General features: G+C 41.2%; 2 protein-coding genes across 5 annotated transcripts; both read left to right on the top strand.

Annotated features, from left to right (window-relative positions):
• The first annotated feature begins 554 nt into the window (after positions 1 to 554).
• Positions 555 to 7249, top strand: taf1a (TATA box binding protein (TBP)-associated factor, RNA polymerase I, A). 4 transcript variants are annotated; one of them, XM_049758116.1, is made up of 12 exons: positions 555 to 710; positions 823 to 1026; positions 1162 to 1325; positions 1453 to 1566; positions 1639 to 1837; positions 1916 to 2037; positions 2136 to 2294; positions 2401 to 2467; positions 2533 to 2656; positions 2741 to 2895; positions 4617 to 4786; positions 6771 to 7249. In XM_049758116.1, exons 2-11 carry the CDS (start codon positions 888 to 890, stop codon positions 4769 to 4771), a joined length of 1398 nt encoding a protein of 465 aa, XP_049614073.1. In that variant the 5' UTR covers positions 555 to 710; positions 823 to 887; the 3' UTR covers positions 4772 to 4786; positions 6771 to 7249. The 4 variants fall into 4 exon arrangements, with proteins under 4 accessions (XP_049614073.1, XP_049614074.1, XP_068505224.1 ...); XM_049758117.1 differs by having other exon boundaries at positions 6905 to 7249; XM_068649123.1 differs by lacking the exon at positions 1453 to 1566.
• A 1319-nt stretch (positions 7250 to 8568) lies between these two features.
• Positions 8569 to 19936, top strand: dusp10 (dual specificity phosphatase 10). The gene is made up of 5 exons (XM_049758115.1): positions 8569 to 8723; positions 11791 to 12848; positions 13620 to 14449; positions 16120 to 16488; positions 16555 to 19936. The coding sequence occupies exons 3-5, from the start codon at positions 13666 to 13668 to the stop codon at positions 16818 to 16820; spliced, it is 1419 nt and encodes a 472-aa protein (XP_049614072.1). The 5' UTR covers positions 8569 to 8723; positions 11791 to 12848; positions 13620 to 13665; the 3' UTR covers positions 16821 to 19936.
• The last annotated feature ends 3838 nt before the right edge of the window (positions 19937 to 23774 follow it).

Raw genomic sequence — 23774 nt, forward strand, 5'->3', positions numbered from 1 at the left:
GTAGGCAACACGGGTTCGTTTTCACTGCATGCTGCCCGGTTTCACTTTGGATTCTTTAGTTGCTCACATATGAGTCAACGAGTACCCCAAGGGCACATTGTTTTGAGATTGACCCATCTGTGGGAAACAGGCTGGTACAACATACAAATATACCTTGTTACGTAACAATCACTTAGCGATGGTTGATCACATTCTACTAAATACTTGTTTATATAAGTTAATTATATACCTTCTTTCACCAAAAAAAATCCTTACTGTTACCAATCTTGTCCCCGACCTGAAATAAACTCCAAATTAATTTTATAACGCAGAGCATAACATGCTTTCAGTGTGTTCATGTTTGAGATCTAAATGTACTAATTTGCCACATTTATATAATATGTCCTTTATTGTGATCTGTTTTTACAAACACAGGTATATCAAAGAGATCATTGATACCAGGAGGATTAATTAAGATGTTGCAGCAGTTATTTAATTAGGCAGTAAATAACATCTGTACTAATATTTTTAGTACATAATAAAATAATATTGTGTTTCCTACAAGTGACCAGTAGAGGACAGCATCGCGCAGCATGAACTTTCATCTGACAAAACACAGCAAAAGAAGAAAATCCTCACGAGCAATAGAAACATTGCCATGTCGAGCCTTATTTTCAACATCTATAAACTTTTTAACCTATAAATTAACTTGAAATTCCAAGAACCCCCAGGTAGGAGCCAATCCCACCATAGAAGCATTTTCTGTTATCAGAACTATGAGATTGACGTGCTAACCGATGCTAATCATGCTTAACACATGCATTATTATATTTTAACCCTCAGGCGGAGGCACTGCAAGCAAAAAAAAATAAAATAAATAATTATCAGCAAGAACAGCAGTGCTTACAATGGACGATCTGGAAAATGAGCTTTGGTATCCCGTACAGTCTCCTGTACTGTTTGACGAGCACAACGATTCATCAGAGTACAATGTGACAAAAAAGCAGAAAAAATCAAAGCTTCCACTGGCAGAGGCATTTGTTGTTGGTGAGCAGAATACTGTGTGCATACCATCCAAAAATTTGATCAGACTATTGTTTTCGCTCAGACCTTTGTGATGCGTGTTTGGAGTTGAGTGTGAGTTGATAATGCAATAGAGTCGTTCTTTCCTCGTCATTTCAGAGACAGCGAAGGAAACAGGGTTCCATCGGACCACAAGGCTTTGTCTCGAGAGAATCAGAGAGGCGATGCTGCATCACAGATGGCAGGAGGCTGCAGAATATATGGCTTGTTACCCCCAACAGTTGGAGGACACAACTGCTGGCCCTGGAAAGCACTACAAAGAGGTACTTAAATAAGTTTGGTTAGAGCTTTTAGAAAACCACAAACCAGGACTAACAAATGCAAAAAAAAAAAAAAAGTGACTAACTCGTCTAAAGAAATAGTCAGTAATGAAGACTTTTTGCTTTTCAGATGATTTGGAGAATTACTATTGAAATCCTTCATCATCACCCTAACTCAAAGATGGAGGACTATAATATAATTTATGAGCAAATGAAACATTCAGGATTCAAACATTACCTGATGGTACAGCAACATCATATCCATGTGAATTCATCATTTTTCTGTAGTGTACTAAGATTATCTATGTCTTTCTAGATCTGCTTGGAACATTCCTTCCACCTGCTTCTCCATGGTCAAATTGAGAATGCAAACCGTCACCTCTCCATCGCTGAAAGTTGGAGGCATGGTCAAGAGACTGCACATCAGTATCAGAGGAGTAAATTGATCCAGGCCTACAGTGGTTTGCTGGATTACATAATCTGGTGCAACAAGAAAAATGCACCCACCAAGACGAGTAAGACAACACTGTATAGCGTTGGGCTCCATTCTACATAAGACCCCGAATAAATTAAGGTTGTTTTGTGTTTTCAAGGTTCGACAAACGCTGGAAGCAACCAAGACATGCACTATGACTTTAGACAGGCTTCTGTCAATCTGAAGGAGATTTTAAAATATCCTGGTGTTTGGGATCCCTTCATACTGAGTTACGTCGAGGTAAATAAATTCAATTATCTTCAATGAGATTGTAATTGTAAATATCAAAGTTGCTTCCTTTTAATCTTGTTCATGTGAACATTGTTTTTTTGGGACAGATGCTTGAATTCTATGACGCTCATGATGAAGCCAAGAAAGTCTTGGAAGAGTATGCATATGACAGCACGTTCCCTTCAAATCCAAACGCACATGTCTATCTTTACCAGTACTTGCAGAGACACAATGCACAAGCGAGAAAATTGATGAAAGTTTTAAAGGTATGCCACAGTGTGATCAAAAGTTCTTTTCAGCAGATTTACAAGGAAGCTCAAAGCAACACTAGGCTGACTATTTTGTATGCAAATTTCCTTTTTCATATCTTAGGTCCTCCATCATTTAGTTCCAAGCCATGAGCTGATGTTAGACTACAGTTCCTTCCTGCTTCTCTCAGGTAAATTTTGACATGAACGGACAAAACATGAAACACACCTATGATGTCATTTTTTATTGTGTCAGAGAAACCAGGAGACATAAAGAAGGCTCTTGGGGTTCTCCTTGACATACTTGACTATGCCTGCTGGAGGACGAGCATGGATGCGTGGAAGTGTTTAAAAGACGTTATTGACAAATTACAGTTACAGTATGCCATTTTTTATAAAGACGTTAATTTACCAAATGCCAATTTGGGCTTCATCACTCATTGCCATCGTATGTGTCAAAATAGGGACGACTGGAAGGAGGTTGTTGCTGAGCAGATGACAGCGAGAAAAGAGTGGTGGCCCGCAATGCACTTCACAATGTTCCACGCAAGTGAGGATGCCGTGCAAAGACCCCAACTGATGGAAGTGAAGGCATCACTCACCAAGATCCTCTGTCCAGGTGAGAAAATGTCATGGTATTCATCCATCCATCCATTTTCTGAACCGCTTAGTCCCCACGGGGGTCGCGGGCGTGCTGGAGCCTATCCCAGCTGTCATCGGGCAGTAGGCGGGGGACACCCTGAACCGGTTGCCAGCCAATTGCAGGGCACACAGAGACAAACAACCATTCGCACTCGCACTCACACCTAGGGACAATTTGGAGTGATCAATCGGCCTACCAAGCATGTTTTTGGGATGTGGGAGGAAACCGGAGTGCCCGGAGAAAACCCACGCGGGCTCGGGGAGAACATGCAAACTCCGCACAGGGAGGGCCGGAGGTGGAATCGAACCCGCACCCTCCTAACTGTGAGGCGGACGTGCTACTCAGTGCGCCACCGAGCCGCCCTGTCATGGTATTTATTTTTCAAACCTTGTGCTTGCAACTGCGTTGGAGATCAAAGTCAACTTCATGGTCAAAACTAATTTCCCCTAGGATATCAAAATAATGTGATGAGTAAATAAAAAAGATGAAACTTTGAACATTTGCAAAATGTTTAAATGAATTTTAAAAAACACAATGCGACTGATTTATACTTTGTCTTTGTTGTACAGCTCAGTGTTATTTATATATTTCCAGAAATGAAGCTCACATACCCAGCTGGACAAATAATCAAGGATTGGAGAACCTGAAGACGACAAGTTATTATTTTAATCTGTCAGTGCGGTCTGCTGAAGTTATTTTGATACAGTTCTTCTCCACATGGGGTCGCCCTAGCACTATACGTATTTTCCTTGAATAGGTGGTTTAAATGGCCACCTTTTCTGGACAGAAAGCACATTTGGCTCTTAGCCAGCCCTCATGGGTATTTTAAGGTTTTTTTTTGTAACATTTGTTGGAAATCTTACTCTGTCCCAAGCTGACTTTTGCTGCACCACTGATGCTACAAGTCCGTGTGTTACCCACACAACACGCACAGCCTCTGTTAGATCTGTTGTCATGAGAGATTACTCAACCAGCACAGACCTCACTACAACCCAGTGTGCTTTAATTTGGACAAGCATGACAGATTATCGACAGCACCATGTGTGGATTAACAATAGGAGCCATAAACAACGTCAAATGAAAGGGAGCTTTGAAGTTGTAGTTAGATGGCATAGTTTAAGTGCTAATATTTAGCACACAGTAAATTTTGGTCAATGTATTTTGTAGTGCACCAAAAATATTTGTGTATCATATTATATGACAACATTAGTCATGCCTTCTTAACATTATGTTTACTCTTCTGGGTCCTTTGCACCAAACCATGAAATAAAGTCAGCATGGAGCAGCATGCCAATTTAATAAAAGAAAGTGTTTTGTAATGATTCTGCTTACTTGATTAGGCTTGCCACAATGTTGGCTGTGCAGTGTGTGCGTGTGTGCGTGTGTGTGCGTGCTGCTTTGCAGTCATTACATAAACCAAAAGCCCAAAGCACTTGCCTGACCATAGAAGCAGCTACTGAAGAGATCTGGGGGATACAAGTCGCATGTCATTTAAAAACTCTTATAGTCGTCTTAGAGACTGGAGGTTCCCACTGTATTTTTTTTAAATTATCATAGCAGGTTTCAAGGTGACTGGTAACAAAAAAAATGTTAAGGGAATATGTTTAATTTATTGCGGAGCCTAGAAAGGCACTGCATATTTCTTTGTTGTGCCAGTTTGACATTAAGTGAATTCTCCCCTCTTCCCCTCCTTGCAGTTCCACCTCATCTTCTTGACATAGAAGTACAAAAAAAAACACAAGACAGCAGTTTGTACTCAAGAGTCTTGCTTGGCTCGACCCAGCAGCAGTTTGTACTCAGAGTCTTGCTTGGCTCGACCCAGTGGATGTGTACCCTCAAATCCAGACTGTGACAGCACAACTCAGCAGTAAGTGGATGATGTTTCAAGTCTTGTACGTTAAGGGAGTGCAGAGTGTTAAAGAAGAAAGAAGATGTGGAGGGTGAAAACCTCTTAATTCAGCTTTGCATCTGGGGCTTAACATACTGATGTGCTTGGCAGTGCTGCAGTCTACAAAGGCGAATGGGAAAATATTAGGCTGCGACCAGAATCTTTAAAACGCTGGAGAAGATCAAACCAGGAAACACAAATCAAACAAAAAAACATCCAAAATTGGAATTATAAAAAAATCAAATTACGTTTTATAATTACATTGCTTTGATGCAATTATTCCATGTGTGATGGATATATCCTGACAATGATGGGCCTTTGAACAGTTTAACAAAAAGCTTTCAACACACTGAGTACTGGCAGATGCTAAAACAAAATTGCTCGAGGGCAGACGTGTCTTGTGGAACTTTAGGGAGGAGGAGAGAAAAAAAAATCCCCAAATATCCCCCCCTAGTTGAAAATTGACAACCGCATAAGCTTTGTTCTCCAAGTGCAAAAAAAAAAAAAAGCTTTCAATAATACATTGGAGGAATAATGACTGAACTGCTTTCTGGGGAGCTTTTTTTGGAATGATGAACATGCTTAAAAATGCCACCTATTAGTATCTCAAAGCTGACCATTACAATCTTTGTAAATGTACCCTGGGCATATGGGCTGTGCTACTAAACACTCGATGTTGTAGTAAATAAATATTGAAGATTCATAGCCCAAACAATGCGCTGGCTTACAGCAGAGTGGACAAACACTGCATTGCTGCGCATTAGTGGAGTGACTAAAATGCAAAGTGGCTCAGCCGACAGTGCTCAACCTCAGGCTCAGGGATGTAATTTATTGCATGATAAATGGCAATCCAAATCTTGTGACTTTGCGTCGAACTCTGTGAATGTACTACGACACATGTACACACGGAGGGGAAATTATTTGAAAAATTGAAGAAGGAAAGAGAAGAGAATTCCAGGTTGAGATGAATTATTAAGACAACACAAGCATCCGGATTGATCCCACACCAGAAAGTTAGCTTTGCTGAATTTAATCTCAATTTATTAAAATTGTGTGAAATATGCTGTAACCCAGCTACCATTTTGTAATACACCCAGCGTCACTGTACCTTTCCTGTACTTCTGGTTAAGTACGTGTGACCTGATCCTCACGGTCATAGTAGGAAATTGAATGGTTGAAAAATGTTATGTATTTTGCATGAATGTGGGAGTGTGTTTTTCCGCTCATCTTTTTTTCCTCTATGAACTCTCCATTTGTCATGATATTTAAGTGCTTCTCTGCTCCATGATGTATGCGATCTAAGATATATGATGGTAACTCCTGCAATTATTTCTAATTGTTCCTGCTCTTGGCCCTCTATTTGGATATTTCAAAAAGTACCGCATCCAAGAAAAACAACCAATCAGAGACTGAAAGCATGACTGAGGCAGTATCGATCACCAGCCAACCACGCTGCCTTCTCTTCATGAGCTTCAGCAACTTTACTGAAACTATAGCCACCTCCCTTGAAACATAAGGAAGTTTAGGATTCAGGAGTGATGCAGACTTAGCAAAATTACTGCCTGACAATGAAATTTATCGTCTCTGTTTTTATTCATATTTTTGTTGTACATTCCAAAAATAAAAAAAATAAGCCAATATTTTGCATTCTAGTAACACTCTATCACGAATGACGCTTGCTACCAAAGTAGAAGCCGTGGTTCAACCTGGTTATTATGACGTGAGGCATCATGCAAAATTGCCAAGCAGCTGTTGGTTTTTGATAACAACCCACCTGATTTAGAGTTGATTGCAAAGCTGCCAACACGTGAGTCATTTCAATCCTTCGACCTTCCAGTGATTCTGTCTAATGGTCAGTTTTCATTGCCTGACCTCAATCAAAACGCTGCTCCTTTGTGCCAGCTTTGGTCTACGCCAGCTTTTAAATGTGTTGTTTGTGTTTCTTTGTCTCGATGTGTGATAGGTCAGATTAACAAATGTTAAAGCCGGTGGCGGGATGAATGACAGCATTAACCAGAGGACAATGCGAGCATGGGACAAAAGGCATTTCATGACCTGTCTGACAGCTTGTGGCGTTGATGTCATCCTCTGACTCAGGGTGTTGCCGCCGTCTCTCTCACGCTGGACGCTCGGATGGATGACATCACCGAGTGACACACCTCTCTCTTCTTCTGTCTGCATTCTTCTTTTTCTTTTCCTTGACTTTTCTTGGGTCAGTAATGACCTCATTAGCTTTCATGTATTGTAGGCTTCTGTTCTGTCAGGGAAATAAATGAAAATTCAAGGAGACCCAGGAGACTCTGATAAGCTCTTTGAGGAGTGTTTAGACTTTAAAAGAATAGAACGATAATAATTATCCCTATTTGTCTTTGGTACCAGAATGATGAATATTAAATAAGAGGCAGGATGTACCTCAGAAGAATAAATACTTGAATCACTTGCGCACTGACTGACAGTCGTGGTTTAGTACACAGACAAAGCTCAACATCAACCCCACCTAAGTAAATAGTTTCAACAAAAACAAAAATTATTTTTGTCAAATGACTTTTCCAAAGACACACAATGAGTGAACTCTTATGTCCAATAATAATCAGGAGATTTACACAAAAGCTTTTCCAATTAAAAGGCAAGTGACCTAATTTTGCCTTTCAATTACTTTTGATTGTTGATGGCCATTAGAGACATCCATCCATCCATTTTCTGAACCGCTTAGTCCCCACGGGGGTCGCGGGCGTGCTGGAGCCTATCCCAGCCGTCATCGGGCAGTAGGCGGGGGACACCCTGAACCGGTTGCCAGCCAATCGCAGGGCACACAGAGACAAACAACCATTCGCACTCACACTCACACCTAGGGACAATTTGGAGTGATCAATCGGCCTACAAAGCATGTTTTTGGGATGTGGGAGGAAACCGGAGTGCCCGGAGAAAACCCACGCGGGCTCGGGGAGAACATACAAACTCCGCACAGGGAGGGCCGGAGGTGGAATCGAACCCGCACCCTCCTAACTGTGAGGCGGACGTGCTACCCAGTGCTCCACCGAGCCGCCTAGCCATTAGAGACATTTGAATGTTTTTTTAATATTTTCATAAACTAAAAACAGGTTTGAATTATGTCCAATGCCAAATGTGAAAGCACACTTGTTACCCGCAAAATATTTTTCTTTGTGCTATTCCCTGCACCTGCTGTCCTCCATCCTCCATCTCTGTCACAGGAAGTGAAGCGTTTCACATTTCTTGACAGCTTGTGTCGAATTTCCTGGGGAGTTAGCTTGAACAGAAAGAACACAGAGGCTTGCCGAGACAGCAGAACAAGACCTAAGACAGCCTATCAAAGTCACTGAATCGCACTTTGCAAGTTATACAAAATATTTTGTGGTGCGCCAGTGTTGCAATAGTGCTATATATCGCTCCCAGCATCAATTTGCGACCACAAGGCTGATTCGCAACCGGTGACCCCCTATCCTAGAAACAGTTGTTATTTACATGCGACTAACAACGGCTGCTTGGGGTGTCATTGTTATTTATATTTAAGCCGCGTGTTTGTGTCAGAGGTGGAAGGCAGCGAGTATTTACTGATGAGCTGGTCCATTGGAGCACAGTTGAATTAGCTAGACTTTTTTACGGTTTATAAACATGTGCTCTGGTGTTGTCACGGTACCAACATTCGATTTAGCATGTTCTTAACATTATTATTGTTTTGTTTTTTTAACAGTTCGATTGCACTATGTTATTTATATCTTGTTTGTTTGGTGAATAATAAATGATGTCACAAGGCTTTGTTAACAATCAATCCAATAAAGGATAAAAGAGCTAATCATCCTAATAAATACTTAAGCCATCAAGGTAATCAGTGAGAAAAAACTGACAACTACTGAAATTAGTTGAGCTAAAGTGAAGAAGCTCGGGATTGCCACTGGTATGTGATGACTCTTATTTCTTGTGTTTTTGTTTAGTATGTAGACTTTGACTGTGCTGTTATATGAAAATTGTAGGGTGCTGAGCATTCAACAGTGTTTAAGCCCAAAAAGTAATTACAGGCATTAGTTCTATTGTCTTTGGTTAAAGATTACCAAGGTAGCCTTTAGGTTACATTACCCATAGCAGCAGCTTTTTGGAGAACTGCACTACAGGACCAGTAATGTTAATGTGTAGTGTTGTTTCTGTATACCGTCCACCCCTGCAGAGCTCACTGTTGTGGTAGAAAAATAACCAGGGCATCATTTAACATGCTCAAATTCCTCTGTGTGTGTTTGTAATATGATTCCATTCTGGGTGAAGGTCACAATTAAATTGGCTGGCCGCCCCAGGCAGAGTGACCTATACTTGAGATCATCATCTCTCGTTTCACTGAAGATGAAGCATCAGATCGGGACAATGAAGCTCACCGATGGCTCATACAATGATGGAGGCTGCCTTAATGCATATTAATTGTTCATATGCACGTTTGAATGCTGTTAGCTATACAATATTTACTAGTTGCTAGGTAACCACATGGATGATTCAGAAGGGACATGCCAACGTGATTGAATAATACGGAGAAGGCCAGCTCAGCTCAGGGTAAATAGGTTTGTCATTAATTCAGAGATGGAAATGTTAGGGTAAGACGACCGTTGCTTTGTTGACGTTGTCCCTCTTCCTGCACATGCAACATTGTGCTTGAAAAGTCAACATACTGCATGCTTACGTCTTCCTTCGCATTTTATAACCACCACCAAGGGGAGTGCCAAAGGGATAGTCTTGAGACATGGAAGGTTTGACGTTGAAGAGAAACTGAAAAATCCACTCTCTGTTGTTACGTAACGAGTAGAAGCGAGTGAAGGCCAGAAAAATGTGAATCATTTCTGTTTAAATGTTTGTAAATAATCTTACATCTAATATATCGGAATGAAAGTCGACTAAACATTCTAGTTATCAAATGACAACTGCAAGTTTCAAGTTTCACAAGCGAAGCCACCCGTGACGCCGAATGGCGAGAATCTAAGACAACATACATACAGTGACAGGCTGTTGAATGTTTAGCAGTGTCCCTCCCGCCTTGTGTTTAGTGAACATGTTGCTTATCAGGTTGTTGGGATTTCAGTAGGCCCATCTGTGCCTCATATGTCCCTCTCAAGCGGTGATGAAGTCGTTCACTAGATAGCGAGAGGCCAGTCAATGACATCAAATGTTAATTAAAGACTAAAAAATTAATTTAGTAAACAAAATTATTCAGACGTTCCTGAACCTATTTAATCGCCTCATGCTTTGAATGTGACATGAAGTCTGTACCTTGTCAAAGTGAGGAAGTGGTTTATGTTTGTCTTCTGGGCCAGCAAATAACACGTCATATTATCCACACTTTAAAAAAAAAAGCTAACCACTCGACAGTATTTTACTTCATTTGTGATGATCTCATGTTGGTCTGATCTCAAAACTGATATAGAAAGCCGCATTCACTCATTTTTTCCACTGGTTGACATTTGTGTAAGCTCAATGTGGTTTGAGCGCTTGCAAAAGTAAAAAAAAAAAAAAAAAAAAAAGGCAAAATCTCACTGAAAATGAATCATGAATGACTTGCAACATCTGATTTTTCCCACCATCGCATACTTGTAGTTCCACATTGAACAAAGTATTGAGATCATTTAAGAGAATATTTTTTCTTGATTATAGGACTCCTTCATAAGTCAACATAAACAAATCACTTCCCCAAGAATAGACATGTTTACAGCCCATGAGTTTTTCTAACTATACTTCTCACATCTTATGTGGCTTTGTTTTCATAACTTCATTTTGCTTTGTGAATGCTGAATGAACACATCAGAATTGGATAATACGGGATTATGTTTTCTGTTTAACGTTAGCGTAACGAAACAAGCCGTACCGGCCGAACCGGGTAAATTTACATAACTGCTAAACCAGCATCTTAACACCTCGTTTAAAAAACGCAACCATTCTATCACTCTAACTACAAAACCTTTGAACGCAACTAAATTCATACAAGAACTTCAATTAGTTTGTAATAAGGAATTTTTTCTTCTGACTAGTTCCGATCCAGGAATTTACCCAATACAGCCCTTATTTATATATCCAGACATCCAGACATGTATTTACAAAACATCTGTTGCCCGATCCAATCCAAATAGGCTTATGAATTCATAAATAAGTGCACAGTGCACTAATAATAGCAGCGGTAATAAATGCCCTGCATTGTTTCAGGTTGCAGCTGAGCATAAAAAAAGAGCTCAGACTATATTTAGGGTTTTAAGACAGAAAGTCCCCAGCATGTTGCCTTTCGTATTTGGCAATGTCATCAGCTAAATCTCACATAATGACAAGAAACGTTGTTACCTCAAGTGTTATTTTTTGGTTCTTGGCGTCACATAACATGGATGCCTTATACCGATAAACCTTTTTTTTGTATGAGAGCTGTTTGACAAAAGTAGGGCATTTCATACTTCTGAAAGGACAGAGATGAGGCATGAAAAGTGGAATAAACAATACCAAGCTTTCCCAAAACAAAGTCAAAGTCAAAGTCAAAGTCAGCTCGTCGATTTAAGCAATAAAAGCATATATTGTTTATTCTCTCTTGTTTATTCACATTCCTTGAAAAGTAGATAAACAAAACAAAAACATCAGATGTCAGCAATGGGAAAAATAGGAATTAATATTTCACGTCAAGGGAAACGGATTTTCAGTCAATAACACATATTTTTTGATACTCCAAGTCCTATGTTTCCTAATTTCCAAAATTGAGATAGGGTGTGGTTAAACACTTAAATGAAAAAAAAACACCATTCAAAAGAGACCCCAGGAAACACACATATTTTGTCATAGCACATACCTCATGCAATACAAATGATATTTGCACATTAGCATTAACAAAGCCCTGTGACCAAACCGCTGTATGCAACCTTATATGGTGCATGGTTTGCATGTGTGCTGTTAAATAATGCCTACAGCAAAACTGATTAATTGTGGTGGCTCCTTTTGGCTTTTCCCCTCAGGGGTCGCCACAGCGAACCATCCGTTTTGTCCAGATGGTCCGAATGAGAAGTTTTTGGCAGTTTTTACGCCGGATGCCCTTCCTGACACAACCTTCTGCATTTACCCGGGCTTGGGACCGGCACAGCGGAGACACTATGGCTGCGTATGGGTCCCTGACCGGGAATCGAATCCAGGCCGTGGCGGTCAATGCGCAGCATCCTTACCACTGGACCATCAGGAGTTTTTATTTATTTATTTATTTTTTTATCGTGGCCACCTTAAATTTTAATCAAAACAATTAAAGCAACTGCTAATGGCATTAGTACACAGTCACGTGAGATTACTTTAACTCTCTGTTACTACATTAGAAAAATGTATTCTAGATGAAACAAACACTCAGAGATCAGATACCACATATTTAGGTTTAGGTTTTAATATAACACTTCAACTATAAATAAATAAATCTGACTTGTAACAGCAAAGAGTTATTTCTGATATTGTCACCCCTACAAAACGAAACTCTACTATTCAAATACTTTTTTAAAACCCTGTGGAAACTTAATATTTCTAAACTAACTTCCTTATTGATGAGCAGCCCAAGTCCCACCAATTGAGTATTCACAATGACGAGCAGCAATTGAAAGCACCATAACATCTTCCTGGTTTTTCAACGTGATTGCTGATTGGCTCCCCGTGACATCATTGCTATGCGCACATGACTGAAGGCGATTTGAAGCCGCCGTTTAAAGCGACAGACTCACCCATCTGCTTTCCTCCCCGTCCCCGCCCCTGGCTTAGTACCAGACGTCCCAGCTAATACCCCTCCCACTGCAGGGCGGGACCCCACTGTACCCAAACGACACATTTAATATTAATGAAGTCGTGAACTGGGTCCAACTCGCGTCAGTCCTGCTGCTGGAGGCTGGCGAGACTTGCTTCGACATTATTTCTGGCTAACGGGGTAAAGGTGGCCCCAAAAATGTTGCCGATCCACTGCACGGGGACTTGCTGAATGGAGGCAGTCCTGTCATCGAGCGGAGATTGTGAATTACTGGGCTCAAGACAGCAACACATACCGGTAAGCAGATATTTAACGCAAGTTTGGCAATTACAAGTTGATAAATACACAAGCTCAGGGAATTCACGTCAAACTATAAATAATGAATGCATCCTCGTGCAGCTGTTTTTGGTGATAATTTATTACGTTAACGTGTTGCTTTTATATAGTTTAAGTTTGTAATGCAGGCATTGCAGATATTGATGTAGTTATTATTGTTAAATATTGTAGTGGCTGATGCTTATGTGCGCATAGCTCTGTAAATCTCACGTTATATTCACAGCACGTCCCCATGCCGAGTTTCTTGAATGAATTTATCCATGAACGAATTTATCCTTTGCTGTGCGGGAGGATGACCGAGTGCATGCATGCATGCATGCATGGCGGTGGTCCTTACATAACAATTCAGGATGACATGCTTTTAAAACGCTTGCATTTGGAACGCATTTACTGTCCATCTCTTGACTTGTGTGAGAGATCAAACTGCAGTGGTGCAGTATTTTCTGCTCTTATCTCACAGAGTAAAAGCTTTTGGATAAGACATAACCCAATTGCTCACCAATAAAAACAAAACATGACACTAACAAGAGGTTGATTCTGATTGAATTAGCTTGAAGTGATTCACTTGAAAGACTCTTTTGTTTGTTATTGTTATCAGCGTGGGTGTTGCCAATTGTAATATTTGGCTTCAGGATGCTGCTCCTGCTGCTGATCAAACAGACTTGTGTGTTGATTCAGTCTTGATTACGCTGTGCAAATGCACAATTCAAATCTTTTTCCTTCTGGTGTCAGAGCGGCGTGTTGAGTTCTCCGTAGACGTCCCGCCCTCGGCCTCCCCATGCCTCCATCTCCCCTTGACGACAGAATTGTGGTGGCGCTGCCAAGGCCAATCCGACCTCAGGAACTCCAACTGCGACTGGACACCAGCTACCTGGACTCCATCGCCTCCACCAGCAGCGACGACACGGTCATCAGCACCACTGTGGTGAAAATTCGGGCGACGGCCAATCTTGTGACGTATATGCCCTCATCCAAGGGTTCCACACGCTCCTTGTCATGTGGATGCAGCAGTGCCAGCTGCTGCTCGGTGACCACCTATGAGAAGGACAGCCCCAGCCTGAACCACAGTCAGGTGAGTGCCAGCAGCCCCAACCTCAGCTATGCCGGACCCCCTATGCTCAGCAACCACGAAGCATTAAGCGCCTCCAGCCTCGCCCCGGGCGCACCTAAGGCGCACCCGTCCGCCACTGTGAGAGTCATCCACCCCAATGAGCTGGCCAAGCGGATGACCTGCTGCCCCATGGGTCACCCCGTTCGGCCCGTGCCGGTCATTATCGACTGCCGGGCCTTTACGGAGTACAACAAGAACCATATCCGGGGGGCCGTACACATCAACTGCTCTGACAAGATCAGCCGGCGGAGGCTGCAGCAGGGAAAGATCACTGTGCTGGACCTCATTTCCCTTCGGGAGGGCAAGGACTCATTTAAGGGCATTTTCTCCAAAGAAATAGTGGTCTACGACGACGGCACCGTCGACCCAAACAGGCTGGCGCCCTCTCAGCCTCTCCATGTGGTCCTGGAGTCCCTGAGGAGGGAGGGCAAAGACCCCATCATTCTCAAAGGTGAGAATACAAAAGCTTGATGGGCCAGAAATGGAAAGGCGGCTTTCCACCATATTAACGGATAGAAAGTGCAATTTCATGGGCCTTAGTTTGAAATCATTCTCGACGTCTGAAAGCAGAGCTCGGAGCTTGAGTGCCAATATAAACGGAGATGAGAAGTTGTGAGAGGTTGCATAATAGTGTGCAGTGTTTGTGTAAAGCCTGTTAAACTTTGACCTTTATTGTTCTGATCAGCTGACCTGCCCTCGAGACAAATTGCTTGTTTAATCGCGTGGAAGACCGCAGCATGAAATGACTTCTTGAGCGTGCACCTCACACGCAAACGCTGTGTGATACTGCCTTTTTAGATTATTCTTGACATAAATACAGTAGTGTGAGAAGCAGCTGTTGAGGCACTATGCTGAATGGCCACCATGCTTTCCACCGCTGGTTGTGTGTGTGTGTGTGTGTGTGTGTGTGTGTGTGTGTGCGTGTGTGCGCGCGGGCGTGTGTGTGCATGCGTGTGCGTGGCTGGAGCGGCATATTGTTTCGGGTGCGAGGCTGAGTGTCCTTTGCAAATCTGTATTGTGCATTTTTTTACAGACTTAAAGGAACATCAGTTTTCCATTATAGCTTTTTTATGCAAATTAGCTTTTAAGTACAATGTTTGATGATCAGCCAGCATGCAGTCAGAAGCACCTCCATCTTTAATGCTGCAAAACACATACCCCCATCAGCTGATTGCGTCTTGTGATACGTGAATATGGGAATGGCTGACTTAATGTTTTCATCTCACTCTTTGCACACGCCTCCATCTCATTATTTTTTCACAGGCATGCAAATGTCCTGTACACTGGCGCTGCTACACTGGAGGCAACCAAATTATATCCCAGTTGACTGATTTTTGACCTCGCCTTCAACTAATCGACTATTCTCTATCAAAATACCCGACACGGGACACAGGACACTCAGCTGGCTCCGTATTCGACTTTTGTGAGGCCAAAGAGCTCTCTTCGTCATTCACTGTTAACATTGTGGCGATGAGATTCACATGAGGCTAAAATTAAACGCTTGATTTTATGAAATGTGCGCTCAAAATATTTTTCTGTGGATTGATGCCTTGCCTGCGTTTCAAAAATGAAATACATGCCTCTGTATTCTTCCCATGCAAGGATACAAGTGGATTCAGTTGTGTGTGTGTGTGTGTGCAAGACAGTGGGAAAACAAATGACAACCATAAAGCAACTCCCCACCTGCCCAGGGGAAACTGCAAGGCTGTGCAATGACCTCCCATTAAATCATGCATCAACTATTGCTCTGTGAACAACATGTGCATTGTCCATGTGTGTGTGTTGTGTGTGTGTGTGTGTGTGTATGTGTATGTGTATGTGTGTGTGTGTTTCTCAATACTACTCAACAATATTACGGGTGACAGGTGCAAAAGTTCAGTGAGAGTCATAATAAAAATTCAGTCTTTATTGTCTCACAGCTATTGTAGTAAAGTTCCCCCTCCTAAAATATTATCTATATGTATGAAATCATCATCATGATAATAATATACACAAAATAAAATATAAATAAAATAATACCTAAATAAAGATAACAAATAAGTAAATATAAACAAAACAATAAATCTGAATAAAAAATAATAGCAAGTGTCCAGATTTTGATTCGAGCGCGTCTGTTTACAGGAGGCCTTAGCTGCTTCAGGCAGAGCCACGAGAATCTGTGTGAACACTCACTGCACCTTCACGAAGGCCTGGACTCGGGCGCGGCCGCCGACCTCTCGGGGGCGCTACCTCACACCCTGCCCTCCACCCCGGACATCGAGAACGCAGACGTGACGCCCGTGCTACCCTTCCTCTACCTGGGAAACGAGCACGATGCCCAGGACGTCAACCTGCTGCAACACTTGAACGTGGGCTATATCCTCAACGTGACCACCCACTTGCCGCTTTTTCACTATGACACGGGCCTATTCGTCTACAAACGCCTGCCGGCCACCGACAGCAACAAGCAGAACCTTCGACAGTACTTCGAGGAGGCGTTTGAATTTATCGGTAGGAAAACACTCTGAACGGGATAAGTGGGGAAGAAAACACATTTTTTATTTTGCTGTGTTTCAGAGGAAGCACACCAAGCTGGTCTGGGCCTTCTGATCCACTGCCAGGCTGGCGTGTCTCGCTCCGCCACTATCGTCATCGCCTACTTGATGAAACACACCTGGATGACCATGACAGACGCCTACAAGTTTGTTAAAACCAGGAGGCCTGTCATCTCCCCCAACCTCAACTTCATGGGCCAGCTGCTGGAATTCGAGGAAGACCTCAACAACGGAATTACGCCACGGATCCTCACACCAAAGCTAGTGGGTGTGGAGACCATTGTCTGAACCGCTCGTATCACCCATCGGTAATTGAACGTGGAATGTGAAAGCCGCCATTTTCTTACTTATTTATTTTTTTCTCGAATCTCCCCGCCTGTGCTTGTCTCGGACTCTGGAGAGTGCCAAAGCTGTGGGTCAGCAAAGCGGTGGATCAAAACTGATGAGATGCCAAAATATCCCTACTGTTTGAACCTGGCCAACTTCCCGGAGGAGAGCATGTGTTGAGATGTTGAGACAGAGGGAAAGAGAATGTGCTGTAAACGTTCCATGTGGGACTGCAGAGGAGCGAGTGTGAGATAGAAGTTCATACTATGGCACACATGTTGGCGAGACTGGCCAATGCTTTGCCAGTCATAAAAAAAAATAAAAATAAAAAGACAAAAATAACTATAAACAGTTGAAGACATGTCTGGTGTGTTAATGATCTATTTTTATACATTACAAGCCCACTCTGGCTTACAGTGCAATAATTTTGAATGGAATGCAAACCTTGATCTTCTGTTTATATATTGGAAACACGCAGCTGAGTTTTGGTGTTATGTAACTAATTCTGTTTGGTGCAGTACATTTATGTTTTGGGTACAATACTTATTAGGGATGGGTGCTGTGTTTTCTTGATAGAGTGTGGGAAATTATTTATTGATAACGTCTTCTGCTTCAATACCAGAAACAAGACACATTCTTCAAATAAGACTGAATTGTCCGCTGTTCTAAATTTTTTATCGATTGATTCAATGCAAAGATTAAGAATAAATTTAACTTATTGATTATTATGCCCATCCCTAATAGTTACAGAAATATGTTTTGGCCGTGGTTCTCAGCTGTTGTCATCCTGGGGACTTGCATTTTATAAAGTTGTGTGTCAAAAATAAGATATTGTTTGAAAATAGCCTCTGAGATATGAATATTATTTCTAAAGGCCGTTTCAAACACATTTGGCCTACAGCCAAAAACATCATAGGCCATGACGTCGGTTAGCCAGAGGTGCACTGGCTTTGTTTACAGTGTAAACTAGTTAGCAAAGAGCCCAAGGCCAAAGTCCATTCATCTTTGTACCGTACAGAAAAGTACAAATAGTGGTACCATGACTTCAAAGGGGGTTGTTTTGCTTGATGGTTTTTTTTTTTTTTTTTCATGTTGAGAGATATAATTTTTAAGAGCTGAGTCCTCATAAGTCAAGGTAGATTGGTTTGTATATTGTTTTACTGGCTTTTTATGACCCACCCAAAATTGTCTTTTTGGTTTCTGGCCCACCAGTTGAGAATCACATTGAGAACCACATGCATAGTTATGAAAAAAATGAACATAAAACTGGGCTACTGGTGATTTTTTTAATGTAACAATAGATTAATTTCACTGCCTGCTTTTCCCCTTTTTTTGCTCCTCTCCATCTTTGTGCTAGCTAACATTACGTCCTTCCCGAGTGTGCGGCTATACTGCCTAATATATCTTGTCATGATGATGGATGGTAATACATGGTAGCAGAGGTGAGGTGTCCACTCACATAAACGCACCCTTCCCCTGCCAAGTGTGGAGTGACACCTTTCAACCCTTGACACTAAGCTACAGCCGACCGAGTGACCGGAGGCAAAGTGTCCCTTTCACGGGCTGTTTCTAGTGCCTCGTTCAATGCCTTAAGTCTCACGTCACCGCCGGCAGGGCCTGATTGACAAAGCAATACATTCAAAGAGCCTGGTGAGAATCTGATTTCATACAAAAACCTAGTGCACTGTAAGGAAAAAAAGAGGAATATTAAGATATTTACTTGAAAAATCTTTGTAAAAAACCCCAGACACTTTTACCACAAACTATGGCGAAAAACGTTGTGGCAAAATGTACTTTTTGGCAGCTGTCTGCCATTTTTTGAGAATGTTCTGCTGGAAGGATATTGACACAGAGCAATTACAAACTCACAACCTCAAAATGTGGCCAGCATATGAATTTTTTGGGGTTTAAGCGTAAATACTGTGTGAGTCATGGGAGATTAAAAAAACGGCTTTAAATTCAACTCTATGCTAAATAGTTTAAAAATAAAAATAATATGCTCACAAACAAAGTTTATCCTCAGCCTGCTGCATCTAAATTTTCACACTCGTTGTGCTTCAGATGTTACTAACTTTCATGGTTAGGTCATTTCTAGACACCGACATAATTTTCACAAACATTGTTTAGTCTGTTCACATCCTTCTCCACTATTTTAATTTTATTTGCATGAAAATTTATGCAGAAATGGAAGTTCCACATTTTCCTGGTGAAAATTCATGCTATGCAAATGTTGCAAGTTGTTTGTACAAATGAATCTGCTGCAGCTCTTTGGCGCATGAATGAGAGTGGATGACGTTTTAAAAAAATGTTCCCGTTTGCTTCAATTCAAGTGTCTTCACATGTCATTGTATCTGTCAATTGGTGCTGTGTATCTTGTAACCATTTAGCACGTTTGTAGCTTCTGCATTTATCTTCAGCCATTAGCCGCTGGCAAAAAAAACAAAAACGGGAGCTTGCCAACTGAGCCAACGTTATTTACGATTTGAATTATGTATGTTTTGGTTTGGCTTTTTTTTTTTTTTTTTTATTATGCAATGATTTTTAAGACAATGTTAACATTGTAGTACATTGCTGTCTGCTTGAGGCAACAAAGCATGCCATTGGCTCCTGGTGTGTGAAGGACTCTTGCAGTCCATCTGGTGCTGTCTCAAACGCAATGCTTTTTATATTATTTGAATTTTTAAATTATTATTGTGTTTGTAGCTTGAGATGTTTCTTTTTCTGCATCACAACAATATCACAGTCTCAGAAGCTCCATTAGAATGATTTATAATTTGCTATTTTTTCTTTGTTTCTTATCAACTGTCCAAAATATACAGTTGAATTTTTTTTTCTTTGTATGCGTACATTATGACTATTTTTGCACTGACCTATGGACAGATGGATTTATTTTTCTCCACAAAGGGTGCTATTATATCGGAGGCCTTCTCCCTCACCTTTTCTTGCATGACTTGCTCTAAATTCTTCAACTGGTCTGTCATCCCTCAACTTCTACTACTGCTACTCCTTGAACCACTGAAGCACTGTAATTTTGTAATCTCTACTTGTGAGCTTTGAAAATAAACAGGGGGCTTTGAGTTTGGTTTCCTTTGATATTTGAAATGATATCATGCAAATGTTTTGAACACGGGGAAAATATCTTTCCACAAGGTGATTTATTGACGGAGTGGTTAGCACATATTTAGCTAGAGCATTTTCATTTTCCCCCGTCCTTTTCGCTTACGTGGTGAGAATCTAAATGTCCTAAGCCGCAATAACAACGAAACAAATGTGACAGCATGTATTTTGAGAGAAAGCGACCTTGTGAAATGTGAGTGTCAAACAGCAAGACTTGAGAATTATTTGCACTCGCCTCTTTTTGGAACATGTGTCACGTAGCTGCCGGGCCTATATTTGTTCAGGCGGTGGGGAAGGGGTCGTGGAGGTCAGGATCCCAGCATAGAAACAGCCACTAAAATAGTGGTTAGCGTTGTTTCTAATTACGAGTTGATGAGAGCCCTGCATCATTAATCCTTCCCTATCAGCACCGGACAGGCTGGCAGCACCAGAATAGAACTGATCTTTCCAGCGAGCCCCACATGGACATATTAGGCAAAACGGCCTGAGTTTTGCCTGACCCACCTTTTCCTAAACACACGCACACTGGTGCATGCACATATGCAGACACACAAGCGTGTGTGTGCATGACCTCACAACAACAGAGGAGGTGGTGAAATGAAACAGAGGAGCTGCATGAACCCGTGGACGGCCACACTGGTTATCATCAAAGCGTTGTCATAGGGAGACACTTGCACGGCATTGCACACTAAATGCCGCTGCGGCCACAATCTGCACTTTCACACAAAGGCATTGTTTAGAATCACTTCCTAGCCAATACAGTTACTGAAGCGCACGAGTCATGGTTGTACTCGTTTATTTAAGAATTTTATATAAAAATTATATGGTAATTATGTAATATTTTACATATAATAATAATTATTTGTATATAATAATGTATCTAGTAATTAATATTTATTACAGACGGCAATTAAGTGGCAGCAATGATGTAATTTACAGTGCCCTGTTTTATTCTGATTATTATTACTGCGAGACCTCACCTGGCTTTTCTTTGTGTCCTGACTTTTGTTTTGTTCTCTACCTTTCATTTCCTATGCGCATATGCATCTAAATAAAGAAGCAAGCGGGCACTCATGGATGACGACTGGTGACTCAAATCGACTCTGAAAGAAGAGAGGCATCATCTGATGTGTTCAAGGACAGAGTCTTGAATGAAGCGCAAGTTACCATGGATAAAGTATCGTTAAGACTGCCGCTGAATACACCGGCAAAATATTTTATCATAGTAACAGCTTGATGGATTTATTCGCAAGACCATACCAAAATGTTTTCAATCCCCTGAAAAAAAAAAAAAAATCAAACAATTAGCCACATTGCTGTACGCCATTTCGAGGCGAGCATCGCTAGATGACCGATAACCATGCAGCTGTTGTTTGTGAGGTCACCAAGGAAACAGAGATAATTAATGGCCCTATTGAGTTACATCCGAAACCTCCACGTCTGGGGAAGTCAGTGACGCTACTAACACAGGCTCAACTTTGTACTCAGTCTGCATATGTATGCCGTGTATATATATATATATATATACATGCATGCCAAAAGGTCAGATTCTGTGAATACTCACAGGAGCACTCTCAAGCTATATGTGTCCCACTAAGGCTATAAAGTAAAATATAGACACACTGTATATGTTTTAGGGTGGTCACAGAGTGAGGTGTATGAAAATAGAATAGTAAAACTATTTATTGCAAGACATGTTCCAGTGAACATCTACAATGTCAAGAGACCAAATAAAAACAACAGTAAGTGAAAATGAATGGAGATATGAATATTTACAGTGTGTGACTTAATTCTCTACTGGCGACTATAAAATTTCAATTATCATTTATGTTTAAATTGATTGATGACATAATGAGAGTGTGCACGCTGCTAGGCAGCCATATTTAGGTCTCAATACTCCATGAAAACATTCACCTCATGATCCACAAGGCACATTTGAGGTAGTAGCACACGTACAAGCACACGGGTAAACGAGACGTGTGTTACATTTTTGATAAAGGGAGCAGGAGGAGCTTCATCTCACGCCACCTAATCCTAAACATGGCAGCTCAGTGAGTTTTTGTGACATATGGCCGAGTGTCACCACACTGAGTTGTGCACTAGTGACTCAAATTCCAAACACGCCCCCTTGATGCACCACAAATGTGCAACAGTGGGTTTTCGTTCTACTTAGCCGTTGTGGATTTGATTTATTAATTTATTTGCTTTGCCCCTTCTCACTCCACAGATATCTGCATATTTACAGAGATGTTGTCGTGGTGTCATACCATCTGTAATTTTTTTTACTCAGTGTGAAATAGGCCCAGACCCCCTGACTCACTCTCTCTCTGGCTATGTCTCTCTCTTTAGCCATATCAGGCTTCCCTGCTTGTATCACCTGACACACTTGCATGAGGGACAATGATTCATTAAATTACCTAAAACTGGGATTTTCAACTGGTGGTTTGGGACCCAAATGTGGATCACATCATCTGTCTAGTTACAGACCTGTCGTGATTCTTATTTTGGGGTTATTCCGAGGCACATGTAATGGTGGCAGATGTGCGCTGAATTGTTTAACATGCGTTGGAATGTGATTGGTCAATTGAAACTACAGCCACTTTGTCAGCTATAAGAGGGTGTGCACACTTGTTCAATCACATTATATCCATTATATGCACTTCCCCTCTTTATATTTCATTTATTTCCCCTCAATGGAATTGTGTGTATCCTGCCCTCCAAATATGTTGAATATCCGAAGACAGTAAGCTCAACCACTTTCACTCATCAAGACTCTGAAGGCCAGGTTGAAGGTTGACTCCAGGTTTAATAACAAGGCAAAGGGTGAAACTGGGAGAATACAAACCACATAGTATGATCAGTCATACGAACTAAATGAATTAAATCGATATGAAATCTCAATCATGGTTTTATCCTATCGTCTAATATCACAGAAAACTATAATTACTTATATTACCAATATACTTGTATGTACATTGTGAACTGTCTTCTCACCGTGGGATAGTGGGAACCTAATTTCGATCTCTTTGTGTGTCTTGGCATGTGAAGAAATTGACAATAAAGCAGACTTTGACTTTGATAGTTTCAGAACTCAAAAGATCTATTTCGATCCATAATAACTTAAAGATACATACCAACTGAAGGAATGAGGTCGAAATACAAAAAGTCTTGCCTAGCTACAAAAACAGATATGCTCAAACTCATTGAATAAAGTACATAAGCAGACAAGCATATTCACATATTAAATAAATAAAACGCGCTCCCTAAATTGTGGACAAAATCCAACACAACGATGCCTTGTATAACACAAAATGGAGGTAGTAGGTTTGCCGAACTGCAGGAGAGAATAGAACAAGCAGCGTTCTCTTTCAACACTGTGCTGAAACCTGCGCTTACTTCCTGATTCTAGTCATGTGACCTACCCTATCTTAACACTGATCACAGACTACAAAGACATGAAAGACATGACAGTGTGGACAATCCAATTGATGACTATAAATTGTAAATTAAGTGTTTTAGACCCCGTTGTGTGAGCCACATTTTGAGTAACAAAACGTCAGATGAAGGCCTGATAAAGAATACATTAAAGAACAGAACAGGACTGAATGACATTCCATGAGGCACATTTAACATGTGAGAGTGACTTTCGTTTGTTTATGTTGCCATGTCCCCCCCCCCCCCCCCCCCTTTTTTTTTTTTTGGTATATTTTAATTGTTACCATACAGAGAGGAGACATGAGTGGAGCTGATTCGGGGCTTTTTATAAATAACTCAAACTGGATGTGAGGGCACAATAAA

This window comes from Syngnathus scovelli, chromosome 20, assembly GCF_024217435.2.
Source record: "Syngnathus scovelli strain Florida chromosome 20, RoL_Ssco_1.2, whole genome shotgun sequence".
Classification (NCBI taxonomy): domain Eukaryota; kingdom Metazoa; phylum Chordata; class Actinopteri; order Syngnathiformes; family Syngnathidae; genus Syngnathus; species Syngnathus scovelli.